The sequence below is a fragment of the Osmerus mordax genome, chromosome 22 (genome assembly GCF_038355195.1).
Source record: "Osmerus mordax isolate fOsmMor3 chromosome 22, fOsmMor3.pri, whole genome shotgun sequence".
Taxonomy (NCBI): Eukaryota; Metazoa; Chordata; class Actinopteri; order Osmeriformes; family Osmeridae; genus Osmerus; species Osmerus mordax.
This window is the reverse complement of record NC_090071.1, coordinates 11,102,172-11,129,140: the sequence shown is the minus strand read 5'-3', so window position 1 is coordinate 11,129,140 and position 26,969 is coordinate 11,102,172. Positions and strand designations below refer to the sequence as shown.

Here is a 26,969-nt window from a genome sequence, read left to right as displayed (position 1 = left end):
GAGGGTTTACACACAAACTTTTACACAAGCTGTATAACTATTAGTACTATGTAGGAACAAACATGTATGTACAGGAGAGGAAGAGGGAAACGGAGGAAAGAGGAAGGATGAGTGAGAGGAGGAAGGCTGGAGGGATGAGTACTGACCTCACAGGTGTCCCCTTCTCCCTCCTGGCACACAAGGGACAGGGAAGGAGGGAGGGAAGGAGGAGAAGGAAAGAAAGAAAGAATATCAGCTTGAAGAACAGAAAAATAGAGAGCTACACTTCAAGAGAGAGAGTGTGTGTATGGAGTCAAATTAGGGTCAATAATATTTTGCATCTGTACAAAATAGTTTTGCATCCGTAGAAATAGTTTTGCATCTGTAGAAAAATATTTGCATCCGTAGAAATAGAAAATACGGATGCTAAACCATTTCTACGGATGCAAAATATTATTGACCCTAATTTGACTCTGTGTGTGTGTGTGTCCTACCCTGGCTGTGAGGAAAGGAGTTGTTGAGTTGCTCCATGACTTCCTCGAGCCCTGATGCATCCTGGGAAGGACTGGACAACTCGTCGTCACCTGCAACAGGAAGGAGAATAGTCAGCCACCTTGTCACCCACGCCCTGCTCATCCAACAGTGCGTGTGTGTGCGTCTCACCCATGGTCTCGGTGGTCTGACTGGCCGCCACGCGGAGGAGGGGCAGGGAGGAGTCGGAGCGCTGGGAGGAGGTGGAGGGAGATGACAAGGCTGTACCGTTCACCTTGGAGTCCGTCTGGAACACACACACACACACACACACACAGCTGGTCAACACCAGCAGTGAAAGCCACTCACCCTGGTCCATCAGTCACATGACCATGACTCGCCTAAAACACAGTCAAACCTAACAGACCCCCACAGTTGGGTCCATATCACCCTGGTCCCGAAACTCCTTTTAGCCTTGAACGCGTCTTCGGACCTCTAGTCCTCTCAACTCCCAATATTGAATCAGGTCCACAACCTCCCTCCCTTCAACAAAACACACAACGCAACAGACAGAAAACCAAGCGCCCAGAAAACACGCCTGTGTGTGTGTGTACCTGCTCCAGCAGCTGTCGGAGTCTGTGGAGCTGAGACTCCAGCTGTTTGTTGTGATCCTCTAGGATCTGCATGCGGGCTTCCAGGCGGCCCTTGTGTTGCCGTAGCAACTTGGCCTCCGCGATGAGCTCGGCGTCGCGGGGGCTCTGGGGCGACACGGGCAGCATCTCCGGGGGCGACGGCAGCGGGGACAGACCCTGGTGGTCGTGGGCCTTCTTCAGGCGGTCGTACTCCGACTGCAACTTCCTGTCCAGGCAGGAAGAGGAGGGGTTAGTCGTGTGCGATGACAGGCGATTCCCAGAAGAAGTGTGTGTGTGTAGTCTCTCTTGCCTGTTCTCCTGCTCCAGGTCGTTGAGGACTCTCTCCAACTCGCCCTTCTCCTCCGTCTCCATGGAGATGAGGATCTGGGCGGGGCTGCGGGGCTGGCTGAGAGGAGAGCCCTGGTTCAGACTCTGGCAGTAGTGCTGGATCAGCAGGTGCTCATCATCACTGCACGCGCACACACACACACACAAATGTAAACAAGAGGAACAGGAAAAAGACAATTAGGAGGACAGATCAGTGGAGCAGCATTTGGTTAACTAGCTAATGGACTGACATTGCCTACACAAAGAGGATAGAGACAGCGATAGAAAGAAAGATAGTGTGAGAGAGAGAGAGAGAGAGAGAGAGAGAGAGAAGGATGGGGGGTTAGATGATGCAGATTTAGGTGGCTGTATTGTATGTCTACTGCCTAGAGAAATTAATATTATGGTCTGGCTATTGCTGTAGGCCTGTTGCCTAGACACATGGTTTCTAAGGACAAGGGATAGATCCCTGATAGGAAAAATGATCAAAACTCCAGGACAGCACTGTGTGTGGGTTAGTCCATTCAATTGGCAAGCCAATCAAAAAGAAGATTGGGGGGGGGGGAGGGCGGGCCTCACATGCTCTCATTGGGCGAAATGCTGTCATTCAGATATGAGCCGTTACGATTCTCCATCTCTGCTAACCTGTAGGGGGAGACAGAGAGTCACAGTGGTCAGTCCTAATCCACACCCTGCCTCCATCACTAACACCCTGCCTCCATCACTAACACCCTGCCTCCACCACTAACACCCTGCCTCCATCACTAACACCCTGCCTCCATCACTAACACCCTGCCTCCATCACTAACACCCTGCCTCCACCACTAACACCCTGCCTCCATCACTAACACCCTGCCTCCATCACTAACACCCTGCCTCCACCACTAACACCCTGCCTCCACCACTAACACCCTGCCTCCACCACTAACACCCTGCCTCCACCACTAACACCCTGCCTCCACCACTAACACCCTGCCTCCACCACTAACACCCTGCCTCCATCACTAACACCCTGCCTCCACCACTAACACCCTGCCTCCACCACTAACACCCTGCCTCCATCACTAACACCCTGCCTCCACCACTAACACCCTGCCTCCATCACTAACACCCTGCCTCCACCACTAACACCCTGCCTCCACCACTAACACCCTGCCTCCACCACTAACGCCCTGCCTCCACCACTAACGCCCTGCCTCCACCACTAACGCCCTGACTCTAACACTAACACCCTGCCTCCACCACTAACACCCTGCCTCTAACACTAACACCCTGCCTCTAACACTAACACCCTGCCTCCACCACTAACACCCTGCCTCCACCACTAACACCCTGCCTCCACCACTAACACCCTGCCTCCACCACTAACACCCTGCCTCCACCACTAACACCCTGCCTCCAACACTAACACCCTGCCTCCACCACTAACACCCTGCCTCCACCACCAACACCCTGCCTCCACCACCAACACCCTGCCTCCACCACTAACACCCTATCTGATATATATATATTTTTTTTTGGAACAGCGTTACATTTCAATGTCATCCCTCCATGCCTCTGGCAGATAATGCAGAGATGAGAAAGGAGGAAGGAAAGGAGGTTGGAGGTGGATAGAAGGAAGGAAAATAAGGCAATAGGATGACAAGGAGAGGGGGGAGGGAGGGAGGATAGAGAAGGACAGAGGAAGAAGCAGGTAGAAGGGAGGATGGAAGGAAGGAAGGAGGGAGGGAGGGAGAAAGGGAGGGACAAGCCTAGCGGGCAGACAGAAAAACAGGAAATATAGATCGAGGATAGGCTCCTCCTACCGGCTGGCGTAGTGCTCGATACGCGTGTGTGTGTCGTCATGAGACAGCTGGGGGGAAGAGGCGGGGCTGTGGACAGGAAGAGGAAGAAGAAAGATGGGGAGAGAGAGCAATGGGAAAAGGGGGGAATAGAGCAAGAGGGTGGGGAAAGAGAGAATAGAGGAGATAGAAGGAAGGATAAGAAGAGTCTTACACCTACATCACCTCAATCTTAAGTCTAATCACAACAGGCTCCACCAGTATCCAGCACGCACGCACACACACACAGCTCCCTAACATGCCGACCTCTCTCAAACGGTACATGATGATACGTGTGAACATGAGACCGCCACAGTTCTGACAAAGATGACAGCGACACACACTGAGGGAGGGGAATGGGGAACTGTACGTGTGTATATGTGTGTGCATGTTTGTAAGAGAGTGTCAGTGCATGGTTGTGTGTTAAATTGAGTTCTAAACATTAACTGGAGTACTTTTTGACCCCATTACATGAACCAACTTTGTTGCAAAGTGTAAGCAGCAAATACCATGAAAGACAAAAACTTAGTGTGTGTGTGTGAGTGAATGTGTGTGTGTATGTATGCAGGGGTACTCACGCATGTTCTACAGGCCAGAAGTTGATCAGAGTGACAGGACTGCAAGATAAGAAACATGAGATGGTGATACCTTGACAGCAAAGCATGATGGGAGTTGAGGTATGAGAAGCGGGGGGGGGGGCTACAAGTGATAACAAGTGTGACAACTGCACACACATATACACACACACACAACCTTTCCATAAGGGCAATTGAGCAAGGAGTGTGTGCGACTAGTATGTGTGTGTGTAGTATGTATTTCTGTGTAATAAATGTGTGTTAGCGTGTGACTGTATGTGTGGTATATGCATTAGTGTGTGTGTAGTATGTGTGTTGGTGCGTGTGGTACGAGTGTGTGTGTGTGTGTGTGTAACTCACGTCTCCATGTTGTCTCCCTCCAGGATGGTCTGGACAGGAAGGTAACCCATACGAGGGTGTTTGGCAAAGTAGCGCTTGGTCCTGAACTTGTTCTTCAGAACCTTGGCAAAGTCTCTCACATCCTCCCCTGATGTTGTCTACAAGACACACACACACACACAGAGGTCTTAACAGGTTGGGACAACACAAGATCTGCACACATAGATGCACACTCGACAGCATAACACACACACACACTCACCGGTGTGCAGTACTCCACCATAGGGTACTGCATCTTGTGTCCTTTGGCAACGCGTCCAGAGAAGAAGCAGCTCTGACAGATGTCGTAGTTGAAGTGCTTCAGACTCCGATACCTGAGGGGCACACACACACCGATAGAATACGTAAACATTTATGTGTGCGTGAGTATGTTGTCTGTGTGTTTGTTTTCGTGCTTTATGTGTGTGTGTGTGTTGGCGGAGTGGCGTGCGTGCTGACCTGAAGCCGATGATGGGACACTCCTTGCAGATGTTACACTTGGCCTGGTGCTTGGCCGTCTCTGCTGCAGCCACGCGGTGCAGCACCGGCAGCCACACCATGGACTGGGGCTCCAGACGCATCCAGTCCAGGAACATGGACGCCTCCAGCTCCGGCTTGTTATTGGCCTGGAGGACGTGAACGCAGCCAATCAGAGGGGGGCAGGGAGAGGAACTGATCACATACACACACACAACCATGGGATCACTCTCACACACACACACACTGGGGTATTCGGTGTGTGAGAGCTTCTGTGTGGTTAATATATTCTCTATGGCACCAGATTACAGATTAGCTCCACTAGCCTGGATTAGCTCTCAGATTACATGGCTCATCTTCAGCAGCTCACATGCCAGAGAGAGGGTGTGTGTGTGTGTGTGTGTGTGTGTGTGTGTGTGTGTGTGTGTGTGTGTGTGTGTGTGTGTGTGTGTGTGTGTGTGTAAGTGTTCTCGGGTCTAGTTTCATTGTGTCTACATATAGTATATATATATTCTGTTTCGAGTGAGTTCTGCAAGTGTGTGTTGTAAGTGTGTGTTCAGTATGTCCACGTACAAACTGGAAGCAGCTGCGGACGCTGGGCTCGATGTTGCTGCCCCCGAAGGAGGCCACCTCCCCCAGCTGACGAGGGATCTGGATGGAGTCGTGGAGGAGGAGCCCCAGGCGCCGCTGGTCACAGAAGCCCGTGGCGCTGGCCACCTGGCGGAACAAGACTGGAGAGAGAGGGGGGGATGAGGAGTGTTGGAGGCGTTTGAGTCTTTGTCGATGCCACTTGTGTTTGTGTGGGCCAGCGTGCGTGTGGGTGTGTGTTCCCAACTTACAGCGGTATTTGTCTTCCAAGTGAGCCTTACACAGAGAGATGATCCCGGTCTTGAAGGACAGGGTCCTGATCTTCCCACTCCGACCACTGACAACACAGCAGCAGCCAATACATCAGTCTGTCACTCCAGACAGTACTGGATCTTTATCGTGAATGTGTGTCTTTATCTGCTCAGCATATGTATTTCACTGGGTAGTGTGTGAGTGAGAGTGTGTGTGTGAGTGTGTGAACGTGTGTGTGTGTGTGTGTGTGTGTGTGTGTGAGCGTACGTGTCGTAGACGTTGAGCAGCCAGTTGAGACACATGTCGACGCAGAGCGGCGTGTTGACCAGGCTGGTGTGCTGCGTCTCCAGACGCTCGTAGATGGACGTCAGGCAGCTGGCCACGCCCACCATGTCCATCAGGGCCTCGTTCTGGCGGAGGCCGTGCTGCTCGAACGCCTCGCATGCCGCCGGCATGCCAAGCAGGTCCACTACCGAGGGGAGGGGGACAGGGGGGAGGCAGTGAGAAAAGACAGGAGGTAGGGAGGGAGGGAGGCGGGCAGGGGGGAGGAGGACATGTGGGGGGAAGAACAGAGGTGATTGAGTGTGAGGGTCGGCAGAAGTGAGGGATGGATGGACGAATGCATGGATGGACGAATGCATGGATGGACGAATGCATGGATGGACGGACAGATAGATGGATACATGGATAGATGGTTGGATGGACAAACGAACCAATGGATGGATGAATGACTGGATGGATAGATAGATGAATAGATAGATGCAAGTATAGGAAGGAAAAGATGGACGGATAGAGGCGGGACTTACAACAGAGGGCCTTCTGCAGACGCCGCAGCTTCATGGCAGTGCGGTAGGCGGAGAAACGCACGTTGTTGAGGTCCGCTGAGAATACAGGGTCAAAGGTCACCATCACAACACTGCGCCTACACAACTAACTAGCCAACCAGAGAGCAGAAGGGGAGAGATCTTACCCAGAGACTGGTAGAGCTCCGCCATCTTGGGGTGGTCCCAGCAAGTGGTCTGGGTCTGGTGGCTGGAAGAGGACAAACCAGTCACACACACACACCAACCCTACTGTCTCTTCATGCATTTGTATGTGGTTGTGCCGTGTGTGTGTGTGTGTCTAGGATTTTTGCTGTATCACACCTACTCCCAGTGCCTGTGGACAACTTACATGAGGGTCTATCAGCATGTCTGAGATACCAGAAGAGGGTTTAAAGGTTCAAGAGTTTGTGTCTGTGTGTGTCCTGGTTACTATACAAGTGTTGGGTCTAGGAGCCTCCTCTGTTCTGAGGGACCTCATTCACCTCAGAACCACCTCAGATCCAGCAGGTGTAGAAAACACTGGGGATTGAAGCACAGACCTTTTACATGCCCCAACACCTACCGTTAGACCAAAGAGGAATTCCCAGATATTCTGACACCTGTTTTTTTTCTCCCCTAGTTGCAGGAAGATCCACTCTTGAACGTTGCTATAAACAACTCAAGGACAACTAGCTACATCACCTAGAAGCACAGCAACAGTATCACACAAAGTCTTAATCACAAACCCACCACATGGACATTTGAGCTGGCAGTCTGGATGTCGTTAAACAGTTACAACTACTGTTCCCTTTGCAAGTACAATGTATCAGAAACTCTCTCTCTCTGGTTGACCCATCCAATATTCCATATTTCAAATGACCACTTCACCATGTTAGGGTTTAAATCATGTCTCTAACAGGCTAATGTAATATTCGAGAAGGCTAATAATACCGGAAAAGGACACAGACTACGTTGGCCATTCTAAAAAGTCAATAATTCACACGCGGTTGAATCTAAATATTTTAGATGAAACCTGCGTCATTTCTAGGTTTGTCCAGAAGTGAGGCAGCTTCATCACCTTACCACAAGCCCTCCTTACTGACATAGGCCCACCCTGGAACCCGCACCGCTACAAGACCTGTGCAATTAACAAAACACACACACTACTAAACGTGCCTAGGCACATCGTTATCTCGCCAGCGGAGGTGAATCACAGGGATTTGGTCTCACGCTTGAACTGTATTGAACGTGCACGCACGGACGCACGCGCGCCCACACATACACACAGCACGCACAAAACCTGCAGTCACACTTGTGCCAAAAAAATCTGCACCAGCCATCCCGCATTCTCCCCTACTATTTAACGAATACTTGTACTTACATTAAATAAACAGAAATATAACATTGCAAAGCTTTTCCCAGCACGATTGTGTTAGTGTATCAGACCATGACCTAACAACCTTATTTGCCCGGTGATCATTCTCGTGACTGAGAAGGACGAGTGGAAATTTTGACCGCTGCTCAGCACCTAAGCCCGCTGTGAGGCCGTTTGCTTTACACAATCGTGTTGGGCAGCCGAAACATCCAAATACACACCGTATGATTCCGTATACCTTCAAACACCATCGCAAACTGAGGAGGCGTTAGCAACAAGGAAAAATCCCTTGCAGAAACCATGATTTAGCTCACACAAGGGTGATGTTTGCAGAGCGAGTGTAAAGGAATGCTAGTCCGACGCACTGATTTTCGTGGGGAAACAAAATAGAAGCATCGCAGATAGCTAACGGTTGCTAAATACATTCACAATAGGGTAAATTATGAAATAACAGCGAGATGCATGATGACTCGCCTTTCTCCCACACCTCCATTTGCGGGAATAATGTAAATATTTTCATCATGCCTTATAAGAGTCATATAACAGAGCCATATAACATAAGTTATCTTACAGCCCCCGATGCTATGTCCAAAGGGGGCAAGGGGGTTTATGGTCAGGGCACCTGCTGTGGTGGACTAGCTAACATCTGCTGTCTACCGCTGGCTGAGCCCGAATACTGGCTAGCATAGCCTAGCTCCTCCACTGCGTCCTACTAGCTAGCCAGTCATGTCCTCTTTCTCCCTCTCCCTCCTTCTCTCTGCTTGCTGGGCACGCCGACCCATTCTCGTTGGGGAAAAAAGAAATACAAAAAAACAACGGCGGTACCGACGCATCTTTCATCCACTTACTTTCGTAGCTGCTCCCTCATCCCTTCGCCGTTCAGGTCGCAGATCCTAATGTTAACAGCAGAAACGGCGCGGGTTCCCGAACCGTGGCTATCCCGTACCACGTAGCTAGCTACCGCGGCGATGAACCGTCCTCTGTAGGAGAGCAACCGTCCGACCGAGGTTTCGTGTGTTCGCCCGTGTGTTGGTTCGCAGAGGCTGGGCTCTAAGACGAGGCGGAGCTACCCCAGTCTCCCTTCCCCCATTCTATTGAGTGGGAGTCTCTGTGCTTAACTGAGGTTTTACCCCTCTCTCGGCTAGGGGTGGGGGTATACAGTACAGGGGGAAGTACAGCTCTGGCTAAATGCTTTCTCTGTAATTTACTGGGCAAGTCTCAGCTACAATGATGGGATGGAAATCCATCCCTGAAAGGGTAACAACACAGAAGTTGCCCTGGCTACGCCTGAGTAGTTGAAATGTAGCCTTGCCTTGTCCTCAGAGGGGAAGGTATGAGTGGGGTGCCTATCAAGCTCAATGTGCTCACACTCTGTTAATCTGCGGTAAGTAGTGTTTGCCTTCCCAACAAATATAAAGTCTACTTCACTAGCCTACACAGAAGGCCTACTTACAAACTAAGTAGGTTGATATCCCACAGATGACTACAGAAAACAGTGTAGAAGAGCATCAACACAGGAGTCCAGTTGAAGCGAAGGTTGTTGCTCCAGGAGTTGAGCTATGGTCTCTATGGGACCACACACACACACACACACACGCTACACAGCCCTGCCCTTCTTCCTCTGTGCCTGCTCTCATCTCTGAGCTACTATGAGTGTGAAGGGGGGAGGGGTGTGTGTGCATGCGTGTGTGTAGGTGTGTCGGTGAGGAGTGTGTGTGCGTGCGTGTTTGTGCACGTGTGGCTGTATAGGTTGTTGGAGGTTTCCGTGTGTGTGTGCGCGTGTGTGTGCATGCGTGTGTGTGTGTGTCCTGCATTCTCACTCACAGAGTCTGGGTCAGGTCATCAGGTCCTGTTGTGTCTCTGCATGTAGAGAGGAACATCTGTCACTTCTCTTCACTCTCACCCCTGTCATTTACAGTCTCACTCTCTCCTCAAACTCAAGCTTGCTTTTTTTTGCTCTCCCTTAATTCTTACATGCTTTCATTGTCATGCACACACACACACCCTAAATCCATTACTGCACTAAAATGCATTTGTTTGAATTTCAAGCCAGGTATGTTAATGGAACTTGCTGTATTTAGTAGTTCATCAAACACACACACACACACAGACGAGCCATATAAACTCCACACCACCACAGCAAAGCAGGTAGGTTCCACCACACAGCCTCAGCACTGCGCTGTATCCCTCCACCCAGAGCCGGATCTACTTCTACCTCAGGTGAGATTGCTCCTACAGGTGATATAGTCCCCTTTGGTCTCTGCTCCAACTTCACTCTGATAGTGACTGATTCTGATCAATGAACGTGGACCCGAGCTGAACAAGACAATTCACTTCTACAATAGACCAGTACAGACTAGGTCAGACTAGACCAGCCTAGTTCTGTAAGGACTAGACCAGATTAATCTGGACTAGACCAGATGAGGACAGTAGAGACTAGACTGGGCTCTTGAGCTCTGGGACTGGAGACAATATTAAAGGCACACTGATGTAAGTGGATAGAGCTGTCAGTATTATGTGTAGTAGGGTTACTGTTTGTCAGGCCAGATTCAACAGACCACACAGTTGTAAGCTGGTTTAAAATGTTAAAAGTAGACCAGCTAGTAGACAGGCAGGGGTCCTTACTTGATATAGTAGGGCACGTTGTTGGGGGAGATGGCCTGTTCATACGGTTCCTGAACTGAGCCTGCACCAGATAAACACAGAGAGAGACAGATAGACAAACATACAGAGAGAGACAGACAGACAGAGACAGACAGACATATAGAGAGAGACAGATGGAGAGAGACAAGGTGGTCAGGAGGCACTTTAAATAATGTGGGACAAATTGAGAGAAAGAAAGGCTTAGAGCGATTGGGAAAGAGAGCGAGAGAGAGAGGAATGAACAGAGAAAGGAAAAGAGGGAAAAGGAAGACAAGAACGACTTACCAAGTAGCAGATGAGGGCCAAAATCTCTGTGAGCATCCGTCAGCTGCTTGAGGTGCTCTCTGATGGAGATCTGGAGGGAGAGGAGGAGAGGGTCACGAGAGGAGGAAGAAAGGAGGAGGGGAGCGAAGAAAACGGCAAGGGAGCAGGGAGAGAGGGGAAAAGACGGGAACATGGAGAGAGATTGAACAGCCGGTGGCAGAGATGAAAAGGCAGATAGAGGGAGTGGCAGAGACACGGCGAGAGAGAGAGAGACATGGAGAGAGAGAGAGGTATAGAAAGACTGAGGAAGTCGACAGCTGTCTGATGGTGTCTTCATGAGTGGATGACGAGAAAGACGAGGTGGGCGGGGCTGAGCGCTGCTGTGGTACAGTACTGCAGCTCTCATTGGCTCTGCTGGCTGTCAGTCTGAAGTAAGGAATCAAGGTGTACAATAAACATCCCGTTCCCGTTCCCCCTTAACCCCACCCCTCCAGCACCCTCTACCTCCCCCCCCCCAGCTCCAGCACCCTCTACCTCCCCCCCCCCCCAGCTCCCCTCGTTAGCTCAGTCTCTCCTGGAGAAGGCCTCACCCACACACACTGATGCATCATGGGATGTGTGTAACATTTGAAATTGGCAGGAAATGGCTGGATGTAAGAGTGACATCATATGATGCAGGCGGTGTGATGAGGAGTGTGTGTGTGTGTGTGTGTGCTGGTGAGTATGAAGCAGACGGTGCAGGGCGATGGTCTGATGATGGACAGCTGAGGATTTGACCATACCTTCACCTCATCATCATCATCCTCACCGCTCTCTGACCGTTTACCCGTTGCCATGGAAACCTGCCCGGGGTTACACAAACGAGAGGGCTGAACGGTAGTGCAGCAATCACCCGTAATGCGCCTCCAGAGAACAAGCTCGCAACCCCGATCTCTTCCTAAATATGTGGCTCCTTGTGTGGTTGTGTGTGTCTGTCTCTCTCTTCCATTTTATGTAGATGTGTATATGTGTGTGTATGTGTGTACATGTGTCTGTGTGTATATGTGTGGTGTATGTGTGTATATGTGTATGTGTGTGTGCGTGTATGGATGTATGTGAGTGTGTGCGTATGTGAATGTGTGTGCGTATGTGTGTGTGTGTGAATGTGTGTGTGTAGGTGTGTGTATGTGAACAGCTGGCCAGATGCGTGCTCCCAGCGTGCTCCGTATGCTGCTGTCACCAGACGTCTGTCCGTCACACGGGACGTCTAGACGGCTCAGGTGGCCGGCCTGTGATTGGCTGAGCTGTCAGTCGCGGTGAGGGTCAGTGTGAGCACCTCAGAGACCTCAGCCGTGACGCTTATCACCCCTGATCACACACTGCTGCTGCTCTCTAATCCCGGACATGGTGTGTGTGTGTGTCTACCTGGATGCGCATGTGAGCATGTGCATGTATTTATGAGTCCATGTGTGTGTGTATGTATCTGTGTGTATGGGTGCATATGTGAGTGTGTATGTAGTGTATATGTAGGTTTGTGTATGTGTGAGTGTACCTTGGTGCATGCCTGTGTATGTATGTGCGTGTGTGTGTGCAAGTGTGAGTACCCGTGTGTGTGTGTGTGTGTGTGTACCTGCAGCAGCTTCCAGCGTGTGTTGAGCTCGTCCAGGCGCTCTAGGTTGTTCTCAGACAGCGTGATGTCCGGAGGGCCGAAGGTGGAAGCCAGCTGGTTAAGATGGCCGACGTCATCTTTGATGGGAGCGATCTCCTCCTGGAACGCCTGTGAAGGTGGAGGAGAGGTACAGTGTGTAGGAGAGAGAGACAAATCATCAGAATAGGCTCTCTCGTCTCGTGTATTGCTCTCTCACACGCACCTGTACTTGTTACAAATGGCAAAGAAGTCGTTTATTGTTTATTGTAAAAATATTTTGGGGGCCTTTTTTCTATTTGGATTTCTTTACAGGAGAGTTGCAGAGAGAAAAAGGAAAGCAGGGAGAGAGAGAGGGCAGGATGGGCAGGAAATGGCCTGAGCCGGCTTCAAACCCAGGTCCTTCCATTAGGCCTTAGTGGTATGTGCGCTTAACCAGGGCTTCAGGTCAGCGTGTTAACACGGTCTCACCTTCACCCTGTCTATGTGTTCTGGCAGAGAGTCGATGAGCAGGTCTCCTACGGGCTGCCACGCCTCTTTCACCATCTCGGCCTGTCCCAGACGCACGTCCAGTTGATCCTCCGCTTCCTGCAGCTCCATCAGCCTATCCAGAGCCAGCTCCAGCCTCCTCTGCCAATCCACCGCGTCTGCATTTAGCCCCTCCCACCCTGTTGACACGTCCTCCGCCTCCTTCCTCAGGACACGCCCCACGTTCTGGGCACGCTCCTCTGGGCTGATATCTTTAGAGGAGAGAAGAGGAGAGAGGAGTAGAGGGTATGGTGGGGTGGTGGGGGGAGGGTATGGTGGGGGAGGAGGAGGAGGAGAGGAGAAGAATGAAAAGGGTGGGGAAAGAAATAGGAGGATAAGAAATCTGACTGAATATGGTGTGTTGTGTTACCACACATTGAACACAGGCTGTTTTGCTCTCCCTCGCTCTCTCTCTCTTTACCGTGGTGTTTATGTCTGTGTTTGACACTGGGCCTCCGGCTTCTTTTTAATGAGCTTCTACAGTTCAAGTGTTTCCTTCAGCAGGGGGTAACTAGGCTGTTGCTAGGGGGCAGAGGTCACCGGCAGTTTCTCTAATGAATTACAGCCAATGAGATTGGACAGCTGTGTTCTGGTGTGTAGGCCCACAGAGTGGTCCTAAAGGGTGCTATCCTCCTCTCCTATTGGGTAAGAAAGTGCTGGGTGACAGACTGCTGTGCCTCACTGCAGGTAGTGTATAGGCCATGACTAGCATAGTCTTTCTGATTTAACTAGAATCCCATGACCAAGTCACTCACACACACACACAAACACACCTAACCAGAGTGATTATCAAGAGTCCGGCCATCACCTGAGGCTGATTACAGGGACTTAATCTGATGATATACAGTATATAGCCTTACTAACTCAAGCTGTATGTGTGTGCGTTTGTGTTTACGTGCTGTGTGAGTTTGTGTTTGTCCTATCTTTGTGTGTATGTGAATGCACTGTGTGTGTATGTAATGTGCGTGTGGGTGTATGAATGTGTATGTATGTACTGTGTGTGTGTGTGTGTACATTTACATTTACATTTATTCATTTAGCAGACGCTTTTATCCAAAGCGACTTCCAAGAGAGAGCTTTACAAAGTGCATAGGTCACTGATCATAACAACAAGATAGCCAAAAAACATCGCGAGTAGCCAAAACATGAAGCACACATTGTGAACAACCAAAGTAAGTGCCAAAGGGAAGAACCATAAGAGCATGTAGTTAAACAAGTCACAACCAAACAACATGAACAGCTATAAGTGCAAGTGTACCTGTGGGAAAAAGCAAGCAACAGTAATAAAACAATATATCACAGCGAGAACCAAAAATTTTAATCAGTTACCACTAACCACAAGAGCAACAAGTCTCTAAGCAAGAGTCATTGTGATCCTTGAGGAAACTAACATCGGGTCAAGCGAACCGTTCCTAAGTACCGTTGTACTCCCGGAACAAGTGCGTCTTGAGCCTTTTCTTGAAGGTGGAGAGACAGTCAGTGTCTCTGATGGAGGTGGGGAGTTGATTCCACCACTGGGGGGCCAGACAGGAGAAGAGCTTGTGTTGGGACCGGGCGGTCTTGAGCGGTGGGACCACCAGGCGGTTGTCTGAAGAAGACCGTAGGTGGCGGGTGGGGGTGTAAGGCTGCAGGAGAGACTTGATGTAGACGGGTGCAGTCCCGTTCACTGCTCGGAAGGTCAATACCAGGGTCTTGAATCTGATACGGGCCATGATAGGTAGCCAGTGGAGAGAGATGAGGAGCGGGGTAACATGGGAGCGTCTGGGTAGATTGTAGACCAGGCGGGCCGCCGCGTTCTGAATCCTCTGAAGAGGGCGGGTTGCACATGCTGGGAGACCAGCGAGCAGAGAGTTGCAATAGTCCAACTTGGAGAGGACGAGTGCTTGGACTAGCAGCTGGGTGGAGTGCTCAGACAGGTATCTCCTGATCTTCCGGATGTTGTAGAGGGTGAATCTACACGACCGGGAGACCGCAGCAATGTGGGCCGTGAGGGAGAGCTCGTCGTCCATGGTAACCCCAAGGTTCCTGGCAGAGGATGAAGGGGTCACCGTCGCAGATCCCAGGGTGATTGAGAGATCGTGGGAGATGGAGGGTTTAGCCGGGATGATGAGAAGTTCTGTTTTGGCGAGGTTCAGCTGGAGGTGGTGCTCGGTCATCCAGGCGGAGATGTCTGTGAGGCAGGCCTCAATCCTAGCTGAGATCCCCGGATCGGTCGGGGGGAACGACAGGTACAGCTGCGTGTCGTCAGCGTAGCAGTGGTAGGAGAAGCCATGGGAGGTGATGATTGGTCCAAGTGAGGTGGTGTACAGAGAGAAGAGGAGGGGTCCAAGGACGGAGCCCTGTGGGACACCAGTGGAGAGCTGGCGAGGGCCCGACAGTTTGCCTCCCCAGGAAACCTGGTAGGATCTTCCCGACAGGTAGGATGAGATCCACTGGAGTGCAGTGCCAGTGATGCCCATCTCAGAAAGTCTGGCGAGCAGGATCTGGTGGTTAACCGTATCAAACGCTGCAGAAAGGTCCAGCAGAATGATAACGGATGATCTGGAAGCCGCTCTGGCAGACTGGAGGGCAGTGGTGACTGAAAGGAGGGCAGTCGTGTAGTGTGTGTGTGTGTGTGTGTATATGTAGTGTGTGGGTGTGTTTGTGTAGTGCATGTGTGTATGTAGTGTGTGTGTGTGTTTGTGTAGTGCATGTGTGTATGTAGGATATGTGTGTGCATGTAGTGTGTGTGTGTGTGTATATATTGGCCTTTCTTACATGGATTGACTCCATTGTATATTTCAGATCTCCTTATGCTGTATCACACTTCCAGGCCCCTTAGAACCAGTTCCTTTTAGCCATTCCACAGACTCGGATGGAAACAAAAGGTGATCTTGCCTTTTCAGTTGTGGCCCCTAGTCTGTGGAATAAACTGCCAATTTTTATCAGGTCATCCCCCATCACCGAGACATTTAAGTCTCGTCTTAAAACGTATTTTTATTCTTTGGCTTTCGAGCTTTTCGAGTTTTCCAGTTTAGGGTCACTCGTGCTTAATTGTTTTGTTTGTCTGTCGTTTCTATTTATAGTTTTTGGCCTTATTTGATAACTTTGTACAGCACTTTGGTCGGTGTTGGCTGTTTTAAAATGTGCTTTATAAATAAACTGACTTGACGTGACTACATTTAGTGTGTAGTGTGTGCGTGTAGTGTGTGTGTGTAGTGTGTGTACCTCTCTTGTCTGGAGGGGGGGTGTCCTCAGCAGGCAGCTCAGACAGGAAGACTCTGACGTCATCCAACGCTCTGCTCACCACCGGCTCCTTAGCCCTCAGGTCCCTCCTGAAACCCTGCACACACACACACACACACACACACAGCATTACACACACGCACGTACACACACACAAGGGAGTCAAGACAAGCAGACGACCAAAGCCAAACAGCTCATCTCAGGTGCCATGGCAACCGGTCTAGTGACAGAACTATCTGTGGTTGTCGAGCCAGGCCCAGACCTCCACCAGCAGGCTAGTTCCCCTAGCCCAGCCTAGCCTAGCCTAGTCTGAGTTATACACTAGGCTGGCTAATGAACATGGCTGCATACTTGATGAGCACTGACACAGAATTATAATATACTGTGACCTCTGTACTAAACGGCCATGTCTATTATTCTTTAGGCTCCCAGTGTGTTAGGGATTTGTATTTTGTCCTTGACAAGTTTAACCCAAGTCTACCTACTACTGCCTTAAGGTGGGCCTGTCCTCATCAGCTCTCCAGCTTGAACCTGACCTCTGACCCCTAGCCCTGAACTCTAACCATATAGAACATGGCCCTGACCCCTCCTCACTTCCTTACCCGGTGTGTGTCCAGCTGCAGCTGTACCGCTGGGACGTCGCCCCCTACTGGTGGCTCCTGCTCCAGCTGCTGACCTTTGACCTGCAACCAGTTCAGCAGTTCCTGCAGGGTCATGTGGACCCGTTTCCACGGCGCCATCTCTGAGTCCAGGTGGGCCCTATACACACACATACACACACACACACGTAGGTAAGACATACGTTTTTCCACTGTACGATTGATGATTGGACAGCAGGCCTTAGTCCCGCCCACCTCATGCTGAGGGCTTTGCTGCGTAGCTCCTCCCACCGCTGCCCCATGTTGTCAAGGCGACGCTGGAGCAGCGAGGCGTCATCGGAGCCGCCCAGCGACGCCAGGATACGCTGGCCCTTCTCATCCAGGGAGTGGTACAGCTCAGTGTGGCCATCAATCTCCTCCTGCAGCTCCTACACGCACACACACACAGATACACACACACAGACAGATACACACATACACATACACACACATAAACACACAGACATCAGACACAGATACACACAGACATTAGACACAGATCCACACAGACATCAGACACATCAACACAGACATCAGACACATCAACACACATTTGTGCACAAAAAAAACAGTTTCTAATGAAACTTGTTTAAAATAGCTTGACTGGGTAAAAATAACACGTTAACCCTCTTGCAGAACTGAGACACCACACAGCTATTTGAACATACAATATCTCTCTCATATCTGGATTAAACAGTTACTGTGCTGTCAACAGGACTCGCGCACGCACACAGTCGGGATGTAAAGCAAATTCGGAGGTCTGACCTGAACACGGTAGGTCTTCCTTCGCAGCATAACTTCTAGATGTTTCTGGACACACGCGTCATGTCTACTGTACTATGATCTGATCCACTCTACTCTACTCTCCTCTCTTCCTGTCTTCAAACTGGATGCATGGGCACTTCATGTTCATTTGTATATGTGTGGAAAACGAGAGGGAGAGGGGGCTGGGGAAAGAGAGAGAGGGGAAGCAGGGGGAGAGAGAGAGAGAGAGAGAGAGAGAGAGAGAGAGAGAGAGAGAGAGAGAGAGAGAGAGAGAGAGAGAGAGAGAGAGAGAGAGAGAGAGAGAGAGAGAGAGAGAGAGAGAGAGAGAGAGAGAGAGAGAGAGAGAGAGAGAGAGAGAGAGAGAGAGAGAGAGAGAGAGAGAGAGAGAGAGAGAGAGAGAGAGAGAGAGAGAGAGAGAGAGAGAGAGAGAGAGAGAGGAGCAACGCAGGGGAAAGAGAGAAAGTGGATAACTGGATGGTCGTGCTCTTTTTCCAGTTCTTCTTATCTGTACTTTGCACACAGAGAGTGTATATCAGCATGTTATGTGCATGACAGAAATATGTTGTTTGCCATTTATGTATATTCCCTCTGCCTGTGTGTATGTGTATGTGTGTAAGAGAGATCTAATGAAGCACAGAAGGCTGGTTGATGTACACACACTGACGCTGTTGTTCCCACAGAGAGGGGGGGGACAGAGCGACAGAGAGAGAGAGAGAGAGAGAGAAAGAGAGAGAGAGAGAATGAGAGAAAGAGAGAGAAGGAGAGTGAGAGGAGAGAGTGGGCGATAGGGGACTGAAGGTCAGAAATGTTCCCTGTATGAACAGACCCTTGTGTCTACCCACAATGCAGTGGGGGGCCATAGACTGTGCGTCCCCTCCCCCCCACCCCCCTGGCAGACTGACAGTAGCATTCCTGCCATACCAGCCAGTTTATACAAGGACCTGAACTAGGAGCAAATCCTCACCTGAACTATCATCCCAATGATGCCTGCATCAAAAACCCAACCCTCCATCCATCCCTCCATCCTCCCCTCCATCCCTTTACTAATCCACCCAACCATTCCTACATCCATCCTCCCGTCCATCCATCCATCCTCCCCTCCCTCCCTGCATCCATCCTCCCCTCCCTCCCTGCACCCATCCTCCCCTCCTGCAGACCTTCCACTGGCCCAGCAGGTGGCGTGCAGCGTCGGGGTCTTCCTGCAGCTGCTGCTGGTGCGTGGCGTCCAGCAGGACGCTGCAGGTGGTCTCTGCCTCGGCCAGCCAGTTGAGGAACTTCTCCAGGTCCAGGTAGAACTGCTGCAGGAGGCGGAGAGCTGCTTCCAGAGCTGCCTCCCTGTCCCCCACCCTGCAGCACACACACACACACACACAAACACACACGCACAAGCAAACACACACACACGTATGCACACACAGATAAACGCACACACACGTGTGTGTTTATAAATGTGCGCATGTCAAGTCAAGTCATTTTTATTGATCCCACTAGGGGAAATGTGTTTGTAGACATGTATCTGTGTGTATGTGTGTGTAAGCGTGCATGTGTGTGTGTGGTCTTACCGCTCATTGATGTGCTCCCAGGCTGTGTTCACGTGGGTGACTTTGTGTGTGTCATCGTCTGCGTACAGGGTCAACAACTTATCTGCCAGCTGATTGGTCGAGTCCACAAGGGGCTGCCACTGACGTAGCTCCTTCACAAAGTGCTACCACGGCAACGCATGAGAGAATATAGTGTGAGACAAGAGGACAGGATGGTGCTACATCATCATCTCCTTCTGTGTTTGTGTGTGTTCTACCTTAAGCTCAGAGTTCTGTTTTTTCAGAGCGTCCACAGTGTAGGAGATCTCTCTCCAGGACTCCAGCTTCTCATTGGCTTGTTTGATGAGAGGCTCCACCTCCTTCCTGGCATCCAGCCAATTACTGGAGTCCTTCAACATGTTCTGGAGCTGATGAGTCCTTTCAGTGAGTTTTCCCTGGGACTCCTCCCAGTGAGCCTGCAGCCTATCAACTACACACAAACATATGACATGACACTGTCAATAGCCAGCCAGCTATCAGCCCCATCCTACTGGGGTAGATGTGTGGTGTGGGTGTGTTGGTCGTTCTGCGGTCGGTGTGTGTGTGTGTGGTCGTACTGCGGTCGGTGATGGCGGTGCGGGTCTCCTGGTTGGAGGTCTTGTTCTTGAGGTTCTGTGCTGCAGTGATCTGGCTGTCCAGCTGGGGGCGCCTCTGCTCCAGCTCCAGTAAAGAGCCCTGTCCAGCCCAACCACACCACAGAAGAAGAGTTAGCATACAGGCATCAGCATACAGCCACACCACAGAATAAGTAATCAGTACAGCATCAACACACAGGGACACCATAGAGTTAGAGCAGGAACTAGATGTATGCATTGCTACACCAGGTGACCCCCTAACCAGTAGTAACCATAGTGGGTCAGGTGGCTGAGCGGTGAGGGAATCGGGCTGGTAATCCAAAGGTTGCCAGTTCGATTCCCGGTCATGCCAACTGACGTTGTGTCCTTGGGCAAGGCACTTCACCCTACTTGCCTCGGGGGAATGTCCCTGTACTTACTGTAAGTCGCTCTGGATAAGAGCGTCTGCTAAATGACTAAATGTAAATGTAACCAGCTAGATACTAGAAGACTACTTTGGGATGATTGCAGCCAGAGAATGGCCAGCGATTCTAACCAGAAGGATGGGGTGAACAAATGCACCTGAAGAAAACTCCCAAGCATAGTATTAATGTAATTATGCACTAGACATCATGTTGTTACCTTACTAGCAACAGGTATGGATCTCTTTAATAATACTACACATTAAAATAACGTGTTTTAGGCGTGAATGGTCAGAAAGTTTGCAGGTGGGAGTGGACACGCGCATTGTGGGAACGAGTAATGGTGGAGTAATGGTGGAGTAATGGTGGAGTAAGGGTCAGAAACCTAGCAGGAGAGAGATCAAGAAAGTCGTGCGCCGGGTTCTACTAGATAGCACAGAAGACTCCTAAAGACTTTATAGATAGCCCTTGTGACCCTCTGCCCCAGGATGAGCCCTGCTGACCTGCAGCTTGGCCATGGTGTCGTTGATGTCCTCCAGGTCAGCCACCGTCACCCTCTGGTTCTGCACCATGTTGTCCAACAGCGACAGCCAATCAGTGAGCTCCGCCCAGGTCTTGTTGAACTGGGCCAGAGCTGCAGGTTCCCCCTGGGTACTTCCTGTTAGAGTCTCGGCTAGACGACACACACACACAATCCAGTTACCGTCATGTGACCTGGACAGGCTGAGATTATACTCATACAGTTTCTTACGTGTGTGTGTACGCGAAAGCTAAACGTGGCATGTTCACATACTCCACCTCATTCTTTATGTCAACATTGGTGTTTAAAAGCTACGGCCACGAGGAGGCAGCCCAGCGACAAAATCGTTTCTGACTAAATGCGCTGTGAGGAACCACTTCAGATTTTGTACAGCAGCAATAACCGTGGCGCCATAGAAGGCGGGCTATTGCTAATGAATGTCTTCACGTGTGATTGCGAGCTCAGATGTTTGCTGCTGTGTTGGCTGCTTCTGCTTCTTCGCTGGGACCTATTTGATCTCTCAGCACGTCAGAGGATCTTTGGTGTACAGCCCATCTGACCAGTGTTGATGTTCCTCAGAGAGAAATATTTGAAGTTTGACGTCAAAGGGAGTGAGCCAGTGAAATTGTGGTCATATGTGAAGCAAAACTAAGAAGAGATACTCTTTCCAATTAGATTCATACAACCTCCTCCACGATTGTTGTGATTCAACCCCTTCACTCATCGCCTCCATTAAACTCCCTCTCTGTTGTCTGTCCCAGTCGCTTCGGTGTCCCAGATGTCGTTGCAAGGATGTTGCTCCACTCCTTCCTCTTGCTGTAATTCGGACGCCAGTATGATTTCAGTGACGCCTCGCACCTATGTCCCGTCACTGCCATAATCTCTCTCCCCTCGAGCCCAGCGTGGCATTTCGGCTCATGAACTAGTTGATACTCTGCTTCAGCAAGCTAGCTAGACAAAGGAGATTGCCTAAAGCAACCTTTCCCAATCCGATTTCTGCTGGTATTGCACCTTGCGTATGCGTATCATTAAGAGCCAGGGAGACGTGCACAAGGTGCGCACCAAACGGACGACATGTGTGGCAGCCATTCAGCGAACGCGCACACGTACTTAGCGCGAAGTATATTTCAGCCTTCGGACACATGGTGAGGTGTGCGTCTGGCTCTTACTGGTTGTCTTGGCGATGAGGAGGGCAGCCATCCTTTCTCTGTGCCGTTGGAGGAGTTCCAGGATAACCGTCCAATCATCTGACAGCTTGTCATACCGCTCCTGCAGCACGCGCACACACACACACACACACACACACACACACACACACACACACGCGGTGAGGGCATGTTGACTAAAGGAGATTGAGGTTCCCCAGGTCAGAATGGTCAAGATCTCCTATTTCCTGTTCCAGACCTTCTCTGGTTGGCCAGGGGGCGAGTCCTTGTACAGCTGATCTGCTCTGGCCAGCACAGACTCCACCTCCGGCTGCCTGGCCTGCACCGCCTCCACCAACTGGACAACGACAACATCAACAACAACAACATCATCAACAAAAACAACAACAACACAATCAAAAACCACGTCAACAACAACATAAGTATAACTGTCACCCTTCTCCAGCAGGGTAGTGCCACGAGGTTACATGGAAGGGGAACAACCCCATCTGCTGGTGCTGGGTGTGAGGTGCGGTACCTTGGGGTCCAGGTCCTCCGGGCCCTGCTCCAGGGAGGTCCTGGTGGTTCGGGCCCAGAGGCAGAGGTCTGACAGCTGCTGCTGCAGCCCCGTCAGCTCCCTCAGCATGGCCTCCAGCTGGAGCTGCTTCTCAGGCAGCTCCCTGGACACCTACACACACACAGGACCCCACAGCATGCTCAGAGTGGGGAGAACCACGGGGAGCTCGTTTGCAGCGATACAGTGTGTGTGTGTGTGGTGACCTGTGTGTGCGTGTGTGTGTTGTGACCTGTGTGTGTGTGTCTGTGGTGACCTGTGTGTGTGTGGTGACCTGTGTGTGTGTGGTGACCTGTGTGTGTGTGTGTGTGGTGACCTGTGTGTGTGTGTGTGGTGACCTGTGTGTGTGTGTGTGGTGACCTGTGTCCAGCGTGTGTTGATGATCTTGATGGTGGGGCCCAAGGCCTTCTTCTTGTCAGCAGGAAGTGATGCACTGCCGAGCCTGCCGTTCAGGTCGTCCACCGCATTCTTCTTGTTCGGCAGCTGCTCAACGCGAACCTGACACACACGTACTTGGTTGCACTCATACTTGTCTAATCTTGGTTGCACCAATGCAATCAAGACAGGAACTACTGTATTGAATTCCCCTTCCCTTCATGTCTAGTACCTGGACCTTCTCCAGAGTGTCAGTGATGTGGGCGTGATCAGTAGGATCCAGGGGCGTGGCCACAACTTGCTCCGCCTCGTCCAACCAGACCAGGAATCCGCTCATATCTTCCTGCAGCTCTGCTGCTGCAGTGCGCGCATCTGCAGATCTGCACGCCCACACACAAACACACACAGATCTGATTAAAAGACAGCTCCCACCCCCCAAACAACGTCTGGTTTTCTTTGCATAGATATTTAACTTACACACTCCTACACACACACACACACACACAGACACACACACACACACACAGGTACCTCCTCTTGTGGTCGCTAAGCTGTTGGGACACAGAGTTCCAGCGTGTGTTTAGCGTGTTGAGCTGTAGCCTGATGTGGGCCGAGTCGTCAGGCGTGCTCTGCTGAGCGATCTCCTCCCCCGCCGTGTTCACGCCTTCCAGCACGGCCCCCTGGGACGCCGCGCCCTCCTGCAGCTCCTGCCAGAGTTATAGGGTCAGAGGTCAGGGGTGAGCTCCGTCACGGTCACCTGTTAAGAACTGAACTTCTGGAACCTTCTCAAAAGTGTGGAACTTGTGGAGTTTGAGAACGTCAAGTCGTAACAGGGTTTTATCTATGGAGTGAAGCATCATGAGGAATTGAGTGTGAGAATGCGGGTGGTGTGTGTGTGTGTGTGGGGGGGGGGGGGGCGGGGGTGAAGAGTGTGTATTTGAAGGAGGAAGACAGCTGGCATCTTCAAAGGCAAGCTGCTTCTTTTACCCTCCTACTCTCTCTCTCATTCTCACTCACACACACACACACACACACCTTTGTCCTATCTACCCAGATGGCCTTGAGGAACCATCACAGAACCAGACTGTGGTCTAGACAAGTGATGAAAGTGACACACACACACACACACACCAACACACACACGCACACATTCAACTGTTAGCAACCATCAGTTGCTCTGATTTTGACACTCCAATATAATCCTCTAACCTACCACTGCTCTCTCTCCCTCCCTCCCTCCCTTCATCTCTCTCTCTCCCTTTATCTCTATCTCTCCCTTTATCTCTCTCTCTCTCCCTCCCTCTCTCAGTCTCACCTTCAGGTGTGGTCTGGCCTGGGCAGGGTCAGAGTTCGCCTGCTTCAGCGTCGTCTCGGCATCACTAAGCCACGCCCCCAGCGTAGTCTGGTCCACCGTGAACTGGTGCCACTTTGCATTGCACCCCTCCCAGCGCCTGAACACACACACACAATTGGTGGAAAATGTTATCAAAACAGGAACTGTTTATCTGTGTGATTATGGGTGGAACACATGCTCAACCTGCATGTCTGTGCGCATTTGTGTGACAGATAATGTGTGTGCGTGTTTGTGTGTGACAGAGAGAAAGAGAGATAGTGTGTGTTTGTGCGTGTGACAGAGAGAAAGAGAGATAGTCTGTGTGTGTGCGCGTGTGACAGAGAGAAAGAGAGATAGTGTGTGTGTGCGCGTGTGACAGAGAGAAAGAGAAATAGTATGTGTGTGTGTGTGTGTGCGCGTGCATACGTGCGCCTGTCGTTCAGCAGCTGCTTCAGCTTGTCCCAGTTGATGCTGAGGAGCAGGGCAGCTTCCTGTACCCTGCGTCCCTCCCCCGGCCTGGCCTGGGACACCACCTCCTCCCTCCTGGCCAGAGCGCCCTCTACTGGAGGGGAGAGCTTCTCCACGCTCTGCTGCACCTCCTGGACACACACACACAAAGTCAGTACACACACACACACAGTCAGTAGACACCCACAGAGCCCAGTATGGAAAGAAGCCACAGAGATTGTTCTTTCCACAGACTGACTGACCTGAAGGCATGTTTCCTGTTGGGGTAGGTTGTAGTAGGAGGCCAGCCAGTACTCTGGAGAGTTGAGCAGGAAGTCTGTCTCTGACACGGAGCGTAGGAGACCCTGTAGCTCCAACAGGTAATCCTGGTAGTGTACACACACACACACGCATACACACACATACAAAAACAAACACACACATATATTCACACACATCCACACACGGGGAAAATCACCAAACCCAATTGACTGACCATGCCAAACCTTAACCCAGACAGTTAGCTGTCTTTAGTCTTAACTTCTATGCAACTACAGTATCAACTCCGACACAGCCCAGCTCTCCTCCAGTGAACAGGCATTAGGGCTGTACTCTCTAAGGAGGGGGTTAAACCTTGCTGCCCCCTGCTGGGGGGTAAAGGTGTGGTAACATCGGCGCCCTTCTCCGTGTTGGACTGGGGTGTCACAGGCACGCTTTACAACTTTGCACTGGACATGTGACCGTTAGGTCCTGCACCGTGATTGGTTGACTGAACGGAACCCCTCTGAAACCTGTCCTTGCTACCCTGCAGATGGAAGCGCGTGGGGCCCGACCAGACGTGCGTAAAAAGTGTGTGGGTATTGTCCGTGACGGTGTGTGTCGTGCTGCCTGGCCTTACGACACCTTCTCCTGCTGCCCCCCCTGGCACTCACGTCCACACACAGCTGTCACGTGAGGGGGTCTGGGTGTGTCCTTGTCACCTGTTTTGGCATCCCACCCTCCTGGGTCTGGCAGGCTCATTGATAATGTGCAGTGTGTGCGTTCAGTTCACTCAACCCACGGTGAATACTTCAATCCTCACAACCATCTCGAAAGCCGGTCCTACCTATTGACCCCCACACTTTGCTGTACATGTCATGCGTTCCCCCCCCCCCCTCCCCACCATCACCACCACCTTTCCAACTGTGTTAGGTAATGATAAGGACAAATCCTCGTGCTGTTATCAGATCTAGCCGTCTGAGAGCAGACACACGCACACACACACACACACATGCGCACACACACACACACACACACACACACACACACATGCGCACACACACACACACAGCTCTCACACAGTATTAGACTAAGCTGTGTCTGTATGCATGTGGTTGTGGGTGTGTATGGGTTTGTATGGGGGTTGTGCCAAATGACGTTGTGTCCTTGGGCAAGGCACTTCACCCTACTTGCCTCGAGGAATGTCCCTGTACTTACTGTAAGTCTCTCTGGATAAGAGCGTCTGCTAAATGATTAAATGTAAATGTGTGAGTGGGAGAGACAGCTGTTGGGCTTTGTGATTGGGTGACTGGATACATACACGGTTACTGATTGGTTGAGAAGGCAGCACACATGGTGACTGAGGGGAGTGAGGTGATTGGTGGACAGGGCATGCCGTGAGCAGCGAATGGCGAGAGAGAACCAGAGAGAACAGGAAATGAGAGGTGAGAGCAGCATGCTCCAAATGCAGACGTAAACAAACGGAAAAACAGAAACAGATAAACTAAAAAACTAACAAACAACACTCCTTCCTGTTGACTGACTATGTCATCATACCAGCTTAGTTTTAGGGCTCTGATTGGTTTATAGGTAGTCTGAAATAATTATTGGTTGTCAATCATCTGGCTACTTCTCTGTGTGATCAACTGTCAGTCAGGTGAATTCAGCACCCAGTTAGTTGCGATTGGTTAGTAGTTGGTTGTCATGGTTTGAGGGGCGGGGCAGTGGAACTCACACGTTGGCGTCTGAAGGGTGTGAACTGGCCCTCCACCTCCTCCCAGCGCCCAATCAACTGGGAGAGGCGGGGCTTCACCAGATTGGCAGCACCAGCTTCTGAGAGCTGTTTGGCCAATCCCTGCACCTGTCCCAGCTCCGCCCTCTTCTCATCCAGCTCTGTGTCAATTTCCTATTGCACGCACGCACACAAACAGGCACACACACACACACACACACAGACAGGTCCAAGGTGATTCTCACAACAAAAGGACACATCACGAAAATAATATTTCACCCAGGGATTCATGTAACACCTTCATAACCATTCATGCATACACTCTGATAAACACACATACACACACATACATACCCTTATAACCATCCACACACACAGAACAACACACACACCCTTATATGCATACAAACACCCTGATGAACACACACACATATAACCCCCCCCCCCCCCACACACACACACACCCTTTGAACCCCACACCTACACCCTCTTAGAAACCACAGACACACTCCCTCCACACGCTCACATCTACAAGCATGCACGTACACACACACAGCCCCGTAAGAGCTGCATGAGACCGGAAAATGAATAGAGACAGAGCTGCTCTGAGAGGCTTTATTGACAACAGAAACAGTTACAGTCACTGGCCCCTTAGCTTAACACGT

The 26,969-nt window shown here is 50.9% G+C and overlaps 1 protein-coding gene across 6 annotated transcripts in view; it reads right to left on the bottom strand.

Moving 5' to 3' along the window:
• Positions 1-26,969, bottom strand: part of dmd (dystrophin) — a 75,434-nt gene that overhangs the window by 1,383 nt on the left and 47,082 nt on the right. The window contains exons 43-81 of one of the 6 annotated variants that reach the window (XM_067260621.1): positions 26,308-26,478; positions 24,578-24,700; positions 24,294-24,466; positions 23,850-23,985; positions 23,066-23,241; positions 22,767-22,914; positions 22,520-22,657; positions 22,124-22,273; positions 21,845-21,943; positions 21,610-21,709; positions 20,424-20,593; positions 19,502-19,619; positions 19,163-19,374; positions 18,927-19,069; positions 18,522-18,711; positions 16,816-16,988; positions 16,564-16,720; positions 15,944-16,058; positions 12,680-12,948; positions 12,194-12,340; positions 10,606-10,675; positions 10,303-10,363; positions 9,502-9,537; positions 6,470-6,531; positions 6,306-6,380; positions 5,767-5,968; positions 5,499-5,584; positions 5,233-5,390; positions 4,642-4,808; positions 4,406-4,517; positions 4,165-4,301; positions 3,808-3,846; positions 3,215-3,280; positions 1,989-2,054; positions 1,393-1,551; positions 1,065-1,308; positions 643-757; positions 474-563; positions 147-170 (exon numbers count right to left, since the gene is read on the bottom strand). In XM_067260621.1, the coding sequence (XP_067116722.1) occupies positions 148-170; positions 474-563; positions 643-757; positions 1,065-1,308; positions 1,393-1,551; positions 1,989-2,054; positions 3,215-3,280; positions 3,808-3,846; positions 4,165-4,301; positions 4,406-4,517; positions 4,642-4,808; positions 5,233-5,390; positions 5,499-5,584; positions 5,767-5,968; positions 6,306-6,380; positions 6,470-6,531; positions 9,502-9,537; positions 10,303-10,363; positions 10,606-10,675; positions 12,194-12,340; positions 12,680-12,948; positions 15,944-16,058; positions 16,564-16,720; positions 16,816-16,988; positions 18,522-18,711; positions 18,927-19,069; positions 19,163-19,374; positions 19,502-19,619; positions 20,424-20,593; positions 21,610-21,709; positions 21,845-21,943; positions 22,124-22,273; positions 22,520-22,657; positions 22,767-22,914; positions 23,066-23,241; positions 23,850-23,985; positions 24,294-24,466; positions 24,578-24,700; positions 26,308-26,478 (5,076 nt within the window). In that variant the 3' untranslated portion in view covers position 147. Of the gene's footprint in view, positions 1-146; positions 171-473; positions 564-642; positions 758-1,064; positions 1,309-1,392; positions 1,552-1,988; positions 2,055-3,214; positions 3,281-3,807; positions 3,847-4,164; positions 4,302-4,405; positions 4,518-4,641; positions 4,809-5,232; positions 5,391-5,498; positions 5,585-5,766; positions 5,969-6,305; positions 6,381-6,469; positions 6,532-8,525; positions 8,702-9,501; positions 9,538-10,302; positions 10,364-10,605; positions 10,676-12,193; positions 12,341-12,679; positions 12,949-15,943; positions 16,059-16,563; positions 16,721-16,815; positions 16,989-17,364; positions 17,526-18,521; positions 18,712-18,926; positions 19,070-19,162; positions 19,375-19,501; positions 19,620-20,423; positions 20,594-21,609; positions 21,710-21,844; positions 21,944-22,123; positions 22,274-22,519; positions 22,658-22,766; positions 22,915-23,065; positions 23,242-23,849; positions 23,986-24,293; positions 24,467-24,577; positions 24,701-26,307; positions 26,479-26,969 lie in introns of those variants that run through there. The other 5 variants (XM_067260618.1, XM_067260620.1, XM_067260619.1 and 2 more) reach the window with 5 other exon arrangements.